The sequence below is a fragment of the Cricetulus griseus genome, chromosome X (genome assembly GCF_003668045.3).
Source record: "Cricetulus griseus strain 17A/GY chromosome X, alternate assembly CriGri-PICRH-1.0, whole genome shotgun sequence".
Classification (NCBI taxonomy): domain Eukaryota; kingdom Metazoa; phylum Chordata; class Mammalia; order Rodentia; family Cricetidae; genus Cricetulus; species Cricetulus griseus.
The window spans coordinates 38,889,971-38,903,522 of NC_048604.1; the positions used below are offsets into that span (position 1 = coordinate 38,889,971).

Here is a 13,552-nt window from a genome sequence, read left to right on the forward strand (position 1 = left end):
TGTCATGATTTGGGAGCTGGTTGGTGACCCAAAAGAGAAAGCCTGGTATATATGTGCATATTTAGAATTTTTATAAACACAACTAATGGTCATAACACTTACTCTTTTGCCTGATTCTCCTGGCTCACCCTTTTCACCTTTCACACCACCTGGAGGACCCTGCACATAAATAGTAGTTTTAGGAGATAGTGTATATCAATACCAATTCATATTAAATGATTCCAAACATTTTAGAATACTTACTGGAGGACCAGGTATTCCTGGAGGTCCAGGAGGCCCTCTATCACCAGGAACTCCCTATTCAGGTATAGGGGAAATGAAAGTCCATTAATGCTAGAATATGCATTCTCACTCTACTAAAACTCAATAGAGTTCTGACTACTGAACATGTTTAGTAATGTGAACTTTAGGTTCATCAAGAATAAAACAGACAGCTAAATGTTTTTTAACTCAAAGCTGAAATCTGTTAGGGACCACAATATAAAACTCTTTCCTCACTTCAGTTAATATCCGGTATCAATACCAGTTAAATAACAAGATATGTAGTAAGAATTCTTTTCATTTGTGTAAAGTATTTAACTGAAAGCAAGAAAATGCAAAACTAGAAGATTTGGCAGCCGTATAACAATATGTCTTTTCACAGATAATTAAGTGGTTTAATTCATTGATAGCAGATTTTAAATATATTTTTCTTTTATTTTCAATGTTCTTATTAGCATTGAAGTGAATTAAAATGAACATATCTCGTTTGTTTAAAGGTTGGTCGGTATTCGCTAAAAGAACATTTCATCTTCTTTCATAGCATCAGAGAAGTAAAGTATCATAATGACAGTCTACCTTAACATGACCTGATCTTAGCCATGAATATAAATCAAGGAGCAAAAAACAGAAACAACCCAAATGAGCATCAGCTGATGAATAGGTAAGTAAAGCATTTACTATATCCACACAATGGAATATTATTCAGCCATAAAAAAGGATAAACTACTGCCACATGCTAAAAAATAATTGAACATAAAAACATTAAGTCATATAGAAACAGCAGGCAATGAAGGCCATGTATTGTATGATTCCATTTATATGAAACACCAACAACAGACAAATCTACAGAGCAAAGAAATAGAAAATGGAAAGTTAGGAGAGAATGTGAAATGAAAACTAACATGCATGAGTTTTTACACAGAGTCGATGAGAATTTTCTAAAAGTGCATTGTGGAAATAGTTTGACTACCCTGTGAATACTAACTAATGAATAATACATTTGAAGGATTAATTGTTTGGTATGAAGATGATATCCTGATAGTTATTTTTAAAACTTGAATTATTCAAAGTCCTTGCTATTGAAAAAACACCCATATTTAAGAGTACACATCTATATATAGTTTATTTTAACAAAAAGCAAGGTTTTTAAATTTTTCATAATTCGTAAAATATTTAATTAAAGGAGTTATAATTAACACAAATTATACATATCAGGAGGGAGGGGACAGAGGAGAAGTAAGGGGATGGAATGGAAGGAGAGAAGGAAGGGGAAATGAAGGTCTGATGTAAAATAAATGAAAGAATTTAATTTAAAAAAGAATGTACAATGTGCTATCTCAATATACCTACATACCGTGAAATTATTACCACAATCAAGCGAATCAACATATCTATAACAAAATCTTCATCAAATTTCCCTTCTTGGGGGCTCACCTGATCTCCTTTCTGAAATTCTACATCAATTGGTCGTTTCTGTTCACTGATCTGTCCAGGTGGACCAGGTGGGCCCTGAAGACCTTGCTCACCCTATTTACCCAGCAAAAAATACAGTCATATTTAGAAGTCTACTACAAGTAAAAATGTAGATAAACTATGTCCATTGTAAGAAACAGGGCAAGAAAAAAAGGCAATACAAATGAGTATGAATGGAGAAACATGAAGACCAAATAAACAACTTTTTCTTTACTCACTTTTTCACCTTTGGGTCCCTGGAAATTTAAGCCCATATTCCCCTGAAAAGAGAAGTTTCCGTTTAAATTCTCATTAACAGTAAGAAAAACTAATCTCCACAAAATAAGTGATGGAACAAGAAAGAACATTACCTTTGGTCCTGGTGGGCCTGGTGGACCAGGAGGGCCCTTAGAAGACACAGAAATGAGAAAAAAAAACATTATATTAAGATGTTTCTTTAAAATTATTTGGTTTCATACAATGTGACAACTAAAAGGGACCTTTGAACTATTTTTAAGATTGGGAATATAGCTCAGTGATAAAGCTATACACTAAAGTGAGGTGCCACAAAAAATCTAGTTTTTCTCCTCAATGTATTATTGTCAGAGACATACAGTTCAATTGATTAAAACAATCTAGACAAATGTAGAAACTTGTGGTGAAAGGATAGAAATTGACAGTGGCAGAACGTTAGGATTGACATGACAGAGGGGTAGGTGGCACAAGTACCAAAAAACAAATAACTCAATTAACTTGAACAAACATGTTGTTTTTATATGAATGATGGGTAACAAAGGACCTAAAATAATGAATTTGATTTTTAGGAGACACATGCTCCTTCTTTTTCTTTCTTTTTTTTTCAAGACAGGGTTTCTGTGTGTAACATCCCTGGATGCCCTGGAACTCACTTTGTAGACCAGGCTGGCCTGGAACTCACAAAGATCCTCCTGCCTCCAGAGTGCTGGGATTAAAGGCGTGCACCATCATGCACAGCCACATAATCTTTTTTTTCTTAGAAACAATCATTTTACATATTAATCCACAAGCTTTCCCGGTTCCCTCTTCCTCCCATCCTCCCATACTCCCTACCAACCCCCCAAATTCACCCCTCCACCGCTCTTCAAGGACTGTGAGGCCTTCCATGGGGGAATCATCAAAGTCTGTCACATCATTTGAGGGAGAGTCTAGGCCCTCTTTCATGTATCCGGGTTGCAATAATATCCCTCCATAGGGAATGGGCTCCCAAAGTCCATTTGTGAAGTAGGGATAAATACTGGTTCCACTGTCAGAGATCCCATAGCCTGCCCAGGCCTCCTAACTGACACCCACATTCAGAGGGTTTGGTTCAGTCCAATGCTGGTTCCCCAGCTTTACAACTGGGGTCTGTGTGCTCTCACTAGGTCAGGTCAGCTGGTTCTGTAGGTTTCTCCAGCATGGTCTTGACCACTTTGCTCATCCCTCCTCCCTCTCTACAACTGGATTCCAGAGTATTGCTCAGTGCTTAGCTATGGGTGCCTGCTTCTGCTCCTATCAGCTACTGGATGAAGGCTGTTCAGGGGGCCTGATTTGGTCCTATGTTGGTTCCCCAGTGGTCAGACTGGGGTCCATGAGTTCCCACTTTCTCAGATCAGCTGTTTCTTCAGGTTTTTCCAGTGTGATCTTGACCCCTTTGTTGGTCACTCCTTCCTCTCTGAAACTGGATTCCAGGAGTTGGGCTCAGTGCTTAGCTGTGGGTCTCTCACATGCTCATTTTTAATTGTGCTTGTGTTTCTGAAAATGTCTCAAGGCATGAAAAATTAAATAGACATTTCTTGGTTACCCTCCATAACTATATGGTAAGACCCAATTATTGAAGACACCTCATACTTTGACTGCAGGATACAGAAACCACTCTCAAATACACCAGGAAACTTACTCTCTGCTGGTCAGATTTCCTAGTACCAGAAGTGCTATGTAGCATGCTGGGAGAGAAAACACATCGATGTGCAATAGTGGCATGATTATTACTGGATAACTAATCGTTTTCTGATTGGATTTGAGGCCTGCTCCACAGGAAAGAATGCCATAACTCATACTGTAACACTGGTCAAAAGCCCATGGCTGTGGAAGGCTTAGGCCCAATGGTAGTCCTTGCTATTGTTATTTTGCTGTCTGCATGCCTTTTAGATATTTATTTTTATACCCATAGACTTGAGTTGTCTTTATCCTTGGTTAGAAAAGCACTTTTTGTGTTAGGGAGTAGTCAATGGGAGATGTATATATAACTAGTCAAAATCCAGAGAATAAGAGACTGAGTGCTCAACCCTAAACTGGACATCTGTATCAACACCCTTTCCCAAGGCTCAGGGAACACAGAGGAAGAGAAAGACTATAAGATCTGGAGGATGAGAAGGAGTGCTATGAAATGTTGCCTTCTAGATATGACATGACTATTGTACTCTTGACCTCACAGAAACTGGGGTTACCTACATAAGACCTTCACAAGATCATGCCAGCCAAAATCTTAGTATAGGCTGGGCCATGGTGGCACATGCCTTTAATTCCAGCACTCACACTCGGGAGGCAGAGGCTGGCGGATTTCTTTGAGTCTGAGGCCAGCCTGGTCTACAGAGTGAGTACCAGGACAGGCTTCAAAGCTACACAGAGAAACTCTGTCTACAAAACAACAACAGCAACAAGAAAAATCTTAGTATAGATAGGGTAGATGACCTCCAGGCCCCACCTATCATTGAGGAGCTATCATTAGTTGACAGTTGTTAGAGAAGGGGGAAACAATCCTTTTTTGAGGATGTGGCCACTGATAGGATTCCCATGCTCCAGTAAATAGGTTTACTTCCATGTACATATGGGCAGCAATATGTGGACTTAAAGGGTTACTTTTTAAAAACATGAAGGTGGAAGGGAAAATGTTGACAGAGATATGAAGAGATTTAGAGGGGAAATATGGGGGATAAACATGATCATATTCCATTGTATACATGTATGAAATTCTCAAGAATAAAGACAACATTTTCAAAGGAAAAATTAAATAGGCATTTGTTTACCTATCTATGATAATTGTAATATCAACAGTCTCTGTATATTTACATGTCATATCTCAGTGTCATTTATAAGACTTTGTTTCCTTTGTTGGATATTTTGAAGGAAAATACAAAAGTGTGGAATGAATCAGTTAAGTAGTTTACAAGGGATAAAGAAATTCTGGGTTTGATACCAGACCCAGACAACACCAATATTGTAATAGCAGAATTATGAAGAGGTACTATGGCCCGGAGGCCCCTGCTTTGCAGGATGTTTATAATTAAATCAAACTGAAAGGGAGGGGAGTATTTAAGCCTTTCCAAAGGAGTTTCAGTAGGTTCTTCAGGAAGTTAGTACACATTTTCCCTACTTAATAGTAACAACCAACTGTCACAAACAAAAGTGCATTATCCATTCAGGTATAATGAAAATTGTCACTTAAATACATGGTCTATGGGACACAAAGTGGCATGTAAAAAATTACTTTGACAGGAATACAATTTTCTTGCCTTTTTAAAAAGTGGATGGCAGCAAAGATCTAACTCCAATCATGACTAGAATGAAATCTAAGTCGTTATCTTTATTTTTTTCTGCACTGGAGAGACCAGAGCCTCATATGTGCTCGATAAGCATTCTGCCATTGAGCTATATGTCCAGCTCCCATTTCATGTATATACTCTTATATGTGTCATTCAACCTGTATGAAAACATGTGGCCTTTGCTTATTTAGGATGAATTCTTCTCCATGACCAAGTCACCATTAAATAACAAAATTAAAGCCATGAATATGAAAAATTAAGTTAATTTTCAAGTAATACAACCAATGGTCATATTTTTGAGTCAGAAAGCAAAGGAGGAAAAATACAATTGCAGAAACTTACCATTAAACCTGGTGCTCCTGGAGGGCCACTTGGCCCTGATATACCCTTGGGACCAGGTGGACCCTGTTATAAAGGAAGTAAAGAAAAGGATGAAAAACAAAATCCCCTAAAGTTAACTATTTATCTTATAAAGAAATAAGTATATGCAACTTAAGTTATTTTCATAAGTCTATACTGCTGCAATATTATCATAACTTAAAAATTATACAAATAGAAAGGCTAAGTATCTTATCATGTTACTCAATAAAAGAGATTGGATACAGCTTTCAGAAAGGATTATGTTCTACAATGATAGAGAAAAACATGATAAATACATAATAAAACTATAACATAAACTACAATATGAATGCATCTTAACAATCCAAGGAGAGAAGAAGTATTATAGAAAATTACATGACTACCACATATTATAAAGAAAACCAAATATAGCTTAGGAAATAAAGCTACTTTAGAATCAAAAGTTTTTACAGGCTGCTAGTTATATATTGAGAGAATCCAAAAGGATGTGGTTGCTAGGAAAAATCATATTGATTCAAAATTATTTGTGATATTTTAGTTCTTAAATATTCTGTAGGGCTTGGGAATGTTTATAGGTTCATATATTCTGCATGCACTGTTACATTTTTATATTAAATATTCATAATAAACTCCATGAGTATCGAGGGCAAAAGCGAACAAACTCAAGAGAGTGTGACTAGTAATTTCAGGTAAAGAATGAAAAGAGAAAACTGAAAGAAAAATTCCCAAACATTGAATCTTAGCAATCAAATAGCAAAAATCTCCTGATTTGTAGTTTTGGTAAAAGGATTGATCCTCATAAACTATAATGGACTTCCTTATCTATAAATACTCAAAAATCATTGTTGGCGTTCTGTATATTATCTATAAACTAACACAACCTTTTTGGTAAGATTATGATGGATGTTTGTCATACATAAATTGCATTTCTTCCACCTTCAAAGTATGCTCAGATGTCATGCATAATTGATAGTGTTACAAATGGTATTTTTGATATCTTAAGAGAGACAAATGATTTTATTTGTAAAAAAAAAAAGCACATTTATAGTTGGCTCCACTGCTACCTATAGCATAATAAGAATGTAGGAAGTTATTTTTGATGCTAAACTTGCCTGCCACATACACAACTACCCATGGACACTAGCTATAAAGATCAACAAATGCAAATATGGCTTGTTAAAACCCTCCCTGCCCCATGTTGTTTTAATTTTAGAATACATAGACGCTTTGAAAACTTGAACTGATAATTTGTATAACTAAAACAGGGAGTACTGAAGGTTCAGGACTTGCATGATCCTCTGATTTAATCATGTAGTGAAAAAGAAAATCCCCATATGCTTACTTGTATTCCAGGAGGACCTGGGTATCCTTGATTACCCTTTGGTCCTGGCAGTGATGACATGATTATACTACCTGGTTCCCCCTAAAAGAAACCAACAATATTAGTTGTAATCATTATTATACAGGAAAATCAGCAAGAACATAAATAGTAACCTGAAAGTTCACTTTACTACATAAATATAGTGAAAGATTAAGAATACCAATAATTTTGTGAACAAATTTACCTTTGAAAAGTAAATTAAGAAGTGCCCTTAGTATACCGAAGTACAGTAGATTTATTAGGAGTTTGTGACACATTTAGTTATTCATTAATTAAAAATATGTATTAGATATAAAATATTCGTGGAGAATTGTGTTAGGCCCTGGGCACTTAGTAATAAAGAAAGTAGAGACTCCTTTCTCATGAGGCTAACAACATAACAGAGAAATATAAGCCACAGCAAGTAAACAAGATAATAGTATGTTCTCTCACAGTCTCTAAAACAAAATGGCATAGTGATGGATAAATAAGTGATACAGAGAGTTAACTAGGTAGTAAAATAAAAGTAACATGTGAAAAGAACTTGTAGGTTTCAGCTTGAAGGATAAGTGTAATTAGCCACAAATAGCTAAATGCTGCAATGGCTTAGTGGTAGAGTGCTTATCTAGCATACATAAAGTCTGATATAAATAATAATAATTTCAAAGTCTCACATGAGCTAAATTCAGACCAGTGGTACTAGTGATCCAGGGAAAATAGCTTAAGATAAGGCTCTTGCTACAACAATAACCAGCAGGATAAGATGTGCCCATGGGTACAGTAGTGGCATTACTGTTAAGGAGGTATCCAACTGATCTCTTATTAGTTTTAATGCCCACTCCGCCGGAGGAAGGAAACACATGCCTATTAGTGTAAGTGTGGCCAAAAGCCCATTGCTGGGAAGCTCATAAGTATACCTAGTAATATAATTTTATTAAATGGACATAGTATCAAATTGCCCTCTAAATTCTTATCTCTCTATCCATTATATCGCATCAATTCAACCCTTAGATCACATGAGAGAAGTTTCTTTGTGTGGAAGAGAATGGTTAGTGCAGAAATTCACGACTGATCAAAGTGCAGAGACTAAGTGTTAATGGAATGCTCTATCACATTCCTCCTCCAAAAATTTAGGGGACGTCATGGAAAGAGGTTAAAAAATTACAAGTGCCAGAGGTCAAGGATTAGGGCAAAACAGCGTCTTCTGCTCATAATGGAATTCACAGTTGCTATGGTTGCCTGTACAGTACCTACACAAGATTAAGCCAGTCAACAATGCAGCATGGAGGGAGGTGGATCTCATGAACCCTCTCCCCCTAGCTGAGAAGTTACTGACAGAAAATGGCATCTGGGTTGGGGGAGAATCAATTATCTTTAAGATTATGGCTCCTGGCAGGACCATCATGCTTCAGTGCATGAACCTACACCCATGAAAAGGTGGAGAGCCAAGCTGAACTCAATAGTGTACAGGAGGTGGCGGGTGGACCTGGAAGACTGGGGACAGTTGTAGACTTTCTACATATTAAACTCTTTATCTTGTCAGCATGAGTGCTTACCTTCATACCTGGGATCCCAGGAGGTCCCTATTAATAAAAACAAAGAAGAGACTTTTATACAACTTTGGCAGGGGTAAACAAAACAACAATGCTATACAAATGAAAACAATTTGAATAAACTTTTATGGGGTCATGTCACAATATTTTATATTTTTATATTATAGGATTCTTATAGGTTACACTTCTATTAACTAGCATAGAATCCTTGCTTTTTTATTCTGCAGGAAGTCCTTTTAGCTATTTCTTTTTAAAAATATGCTAGTTTGCTACTTTAAATATGTGATTTTTGTCCCATATGAGCAAACTTTGTGTTCACACCTTTTCTGTTACCTCTTGAGTTCATTTTAATTCTGAAATTTTGAACTTACTGGAGGACCTTGTAAACCAGGAAACCCGGGACTGCCTGGAAATCCACGTTCTCCCTAAAATGAGTTGAAAAGAAAGAGTATAGAGAAAGACAAAACAGTAAATAACTATATGAACAAATGACTTTCTTTAAAAGCCATTTGAAACATACCATATTACCAAAAATTCATTAGCAACAACTTTCAGATTATTTCAGAATCAACTAGCCATAACAATTCAGCCTACTGAGATACTTTCAGCCCTACTCATCTACCCCAACAAAAGGGAAAATTCTACCACAGTCATTCTCTTTTGAAAAATCTATTTTGAGACCATCACACCACAGATTTCTGATGATTGTCACATTTAATAGTTAATGATTTGTCCCAATTTCCTGACCATGTGTTGCATACCTTCTTATTTCAAACTTACCATTTCATTTTTCCTTTATTGTAAACTATTTCAAATTATTTTTTGTAAAAAGGAAAAGATGGCAAGGAAGAAGACTATTAATAGCACCAAGAAGACAGTAACAAAAGTTCTATCAATTGCAGGCCATTATATTTTTTAGGTACCCAATTTCTCTTATTCACTGTTGTAAAGTAGCAATATAGACAATTGGTTTAGAAAGCAGTTGAAAATGGAGGTAGAAGAACACCAACGCAAATTCTTTTCAAATGCCTATGTATGCTATAGCAATTCTAGGAACAAACCTGTCAGAAGTTTTAAAATGGCAAAATTACTACTACACCTCTGTGTCTTTGACTTATTGTCCAATGGCATTCTCTGCATCACCTTTTATACATGTAAAAGTAGGTTCAAAGAGAAAGGAAGGCTATCAAGTTTAGAAGACACTAAGGAAAAAGAACCCATACATTGCAGATGCAACATTAGGATTCATATTTTACACAGCTAGTGAGAAATGTAAGAAAATTCCAATTTGGAAGTATGCACAATAAAAGCATTTAATTTGTATAAAATGTATTACATAAATAATGCCCTAAAAATAAATTGTTAGATCTTGGAAAGGACTACTTTATGAAAAGAAAAAGAATTTCTTTATTCATATAATATATTATATCTGCATATACATTTGGCTTCCCTATTTAAAACTTTGAGTACTGGTCTTGTTGCATAAGGAATGCTAGAAACACATCCACACCCACACACACACACACACACACACACACACTTAAAAAAAAACAAAGAAACAAACAAACCAAAACACAGTTATGCCACCAGAATAGGAACAAGAAATTAGTTTACTAGTTTACTTTCTCATGAAATTTGATTGTTGTCATATGTTGGTCCTATCAGCAAAGACTGCCTGAACTAGAATGAAGAACATAAATAAACCTCTCTCAAATCTGGATGTTTGCTTTACAAATAAATACATACATTAAAAATTATAAATTGTTATGGAAGACATGGCACAAATTTAGTTCCAGAACTTCGGAGGTAGAGGAGGGTGGATTTCTGTGAGTTCAAGGCTAGTGAGACTCTATCAAGAAAAATATTGCTATTGGCAAGGGTTACAGAGTCCTGAGAAATAATAGAGTTGAAAAGTATTGTGTTGATTTTATGTATGTTTTAGAAATTCTCAGAAAACATGTTCATTTTAATGTAAAAAGTTAAAGCATACATCATAATGTGAAAATTTGGCACATGTCATTAATTAAAAAGTTATAGGGTAGATGCAGTTTTATAGAATAGTATGCAGAAAACAGTAAGAGCTAAAAAGATAATCAGAAAAAGCAAGGAAACAAGAGAAAAATTTCCTCATTATCTATTGATGTATATTAATGTCAAATCTTTGACTCAAAACAAGAAAAGTGGCATTATCTAAAGGTCTTTTTAATTCTTAAGTGCATCATTTTTTGCTGATAAAAAACTTGTAGTTTTCATGGTGACATTTAAGGAAGTTAAAAAAATAAAGCATGAATCAGTGAGATGGTTAGGTAGGTAAAGTTGCCCTCTGCCAACGTACAGACAATCTAAATTTGATACCTATATCCCACATGGTGGAAGGAAACAATCAACCCCCATAAGTTGCCCTCTGACCTCCACATGTGTTCCATGGCATACATGAGCCTCTTCCTCCACTATATAAATAACATACAATAAAAATTTTAAAACTTTAAACATTAAGTATTCAAAATTGAAATAGTAACTATTTGTATGCAAAATTAATAAAAGACATTATTAAGTATTACATATAACAACTTCTGTAGTATGTGAAACACATATATCCTAATTTACTTTTAATATTCATACCACTTTCACAAAGATTTTATAAGTAATCTCTAATCTAATGCACTATCCCCATGAAGTAGACAGACTTAAATAAATTACTAATATATAATGTACTGAAAATGTTGACTTAGACACAAAGCCACTCTATCTCTTTTCAGACTTTTAAATCTAGTATGGTCAACATACTGTCCACAATTAAGTTCAAGAAACCTCACCTTGGTTCCATTGCATCCAGGGATACCTTGAGGTCCTGGAGCTCCATCATGGCCTGGCATTCCCTTCGAAAAGGCATACAACACACTTAGAGTATTCCTTAGATTACTTTTTAGAGGATTTTAAAATAATCAAAATCATACTTACAGGAAGACCTGGTGTCCCTGGAAATCCAGGAAGTCCAGGAGGACCCTATAACAATAAAGAAATCCCTTGAGGTAATGATGAGTCTGTCACAAAATGTGCCTCACTGTTACCAACCACTGTTGTTTTAGTAGCTACAGAAAAGCTCTTTCTTATAGGTGTTTTTAACATTCCTTTTACAGAAAACTAGAGGGCTCTGTTTTTAGGCATATTTTAGTCATTGCAGTTAGTAGCTGCAAGCAAAGCAGTGGATGGATGTTTGTTTTAACATATAAGACTCTTTTAGGTTTGGGAATAATGAATTTACTAAGAGAGGAGAGAATTAACAAATGGATCTCCCACTGAGGACACTAATGTAACTAATCTCAAACATCTTTCAATGAAATTTCCCTTTCAGACCTGGCAAACTACAACTTGACAACTGTATCTGTTGGTGAGGATGTAAGGAAAACACTACTCTCATCTGTGCTGTGAACATGGACTCAAATGTTATGGCAGGAAATTTAGAAATAGCTACAGAATTTTACAAACACATATTACCCTTTAACCTAACAATTCATTTTTAAGTATCCATCCCAGTGGCACACTACAGACTAGAAAACATAATATGATGTTTAAGGTTTGTGTCTGCATCACTATTATAGCAAGGTTTGGAAAAAAAGAGCAGATGTTTCTGAAAGATTGTATGCCAGAAAGAACGAAAGTCTCAGCAATCAATGACTTCTGTAAAATTGACAGTGGGCAGGAATCAAACTTGAAAAGACTCCTCCCAGGTCAAGGATGGCACAAAATGGGTTTCAAAAGAATAATATGCATAGTGGTGCACACTTTTAATCCCAGCACTATCTGTGAGTTTAAGTCCAGCCAGGTCTACCTAGTAAGGCCCTATCTCAAAAAAAGTAATAACTACAATTAATTGAAACATTAAATTATATGTCTTTGCATTGAAAACGACCTCAAAAATCCTTCATTGATCATTACTTCAAGTAGTTATTATAGCAGTTCATTAATTTATTAAAATTCAGGCTAAAAAGGTAGCCTGAGGAAATGTGGACTGAATTAAAAATAGTCTATAAATTATTAACGTAAGACAAGAATATAGTGGTTAATAGTTACTGAGGCATACTGAAGTTTACATTGGTAAAATGAAAGATGTGAGGGACTTACTTTAAAACATTTTCAAAAATAGGAATTTTTGGAGACAATAAAATGTCAAAAATGTTCAATTTTTGAAGGTAAAAATGAGCATAAGGAAGTTTAATCTACTGTGTACTCTGCATTTGCCTAAACTTTATTCTTTTTCACTTTTAAATTGAATATCGAGAGTAGACTAGGCTGGGTGGTGGTGACTCACACCTTTAATCCCAGCACTTGGGAGGCAGAAGCAAGTGGATCTCTATGAGTTCAAGGCCAGCCTGGTCTACAAATCGAGTTCCAGGACAGCCAGGGTTATACAGAGGAACTTGAAAACAGTTCCACTGTCTTGAAAACAGCGCAAAACAAATGAACAACAACAAAAAGAGTAGTCTGTAAGCCAAGAACTAAAGATATGGGCTACCACATCAAGTACTTATAAAGTTGTTCTTCAGAAACAGAAGTGAACACCCCTCAGATATTTAGAAGTAGCAATTCATAGAATGGCCAATCCTTTTTCGTTTCCACAGTGCTTACCACCTGATAGCTATAAGTGGCTATTTAAGATACAGTGTTATTATAAAGAGCTTTAATGGTATATGACACCAATTTAATACAAAAATCAGTTATAGCTGACAAACTGAAGGCTTTGACTTTCTTTTTTATTCAGTACTATATCCACAGCAGTCAAACATACCACATAAGACATCCTACATGGATTTTTCATTTTCGTTGGTTTGGGATTTTTTTGAGACAGATTCCTAATTCTGTACCCAAATGCTGTCCCAGCATTCCAACTACATGTATGATGTATCAAGTTGGAATACCACATTCTGCTAAAAATTATATAGCCAATAGAATGTTTTTAAAGATCTGTGCAATATTTATTTATCTAAATATTTGAATATAAAAGA

General features: G+C 35.4%; 1 protein-coding gene across 5 annotated transcripts in view; it reads right to left on the minus strand.

Annotated features, from left to right (window-relative positions):
* The window catches only part of LOC100772575 (collagen alpha-5(IV) chain), a 181,613-nt gene that overhangs the window by 87,540 nt on the left and 80,521 nt on the right, over positions 1-13,552 (minus strand). For all 5 annotated transcript variants that reach the window (XM_027433656.2, XM_027433657.2, XM_027433655.2 and 2 more), the window contains exons 5-15: positions 11,508-11,552; positions 11,363-11,425; positions 8,918-8,971; positions 8,550-8,576; positions 6,976-7,056; positions 5,616-5,678; positions 2,085-2,120; positions 1,953-1,994; positions 1,696-1,788; positions 244-297; positions 103-159 (exon numbers count right to left, since the gene is read on the minus strand). In XM_027433656.2, the coding sequence (XP_027289457.1) occupies positions 103-159; positions 244-297; positions 1,696-1,788; positions 1,953-1,994; positions 2,085-2,120; positions 5,616-5,678; positions 6,976-7,056; positions 8,550-8,576; positions 8,918-8,971; positions 11,363-11,425; positions 11,508-11,552 (615 nt within the window). The remainder of the gene's footprint in view (positions 1-102; positions 160-243; positions 298-1,695; positions 1,789-1,952; positions 1,995-2,084; positions 2,121-5,615; positions 5,679-6,975; positions 7,057-8,549; positions 8,577-8,917; positions 8,972-11,362; positions 11,426-11,507; positions 11,553-13,552) is intronic.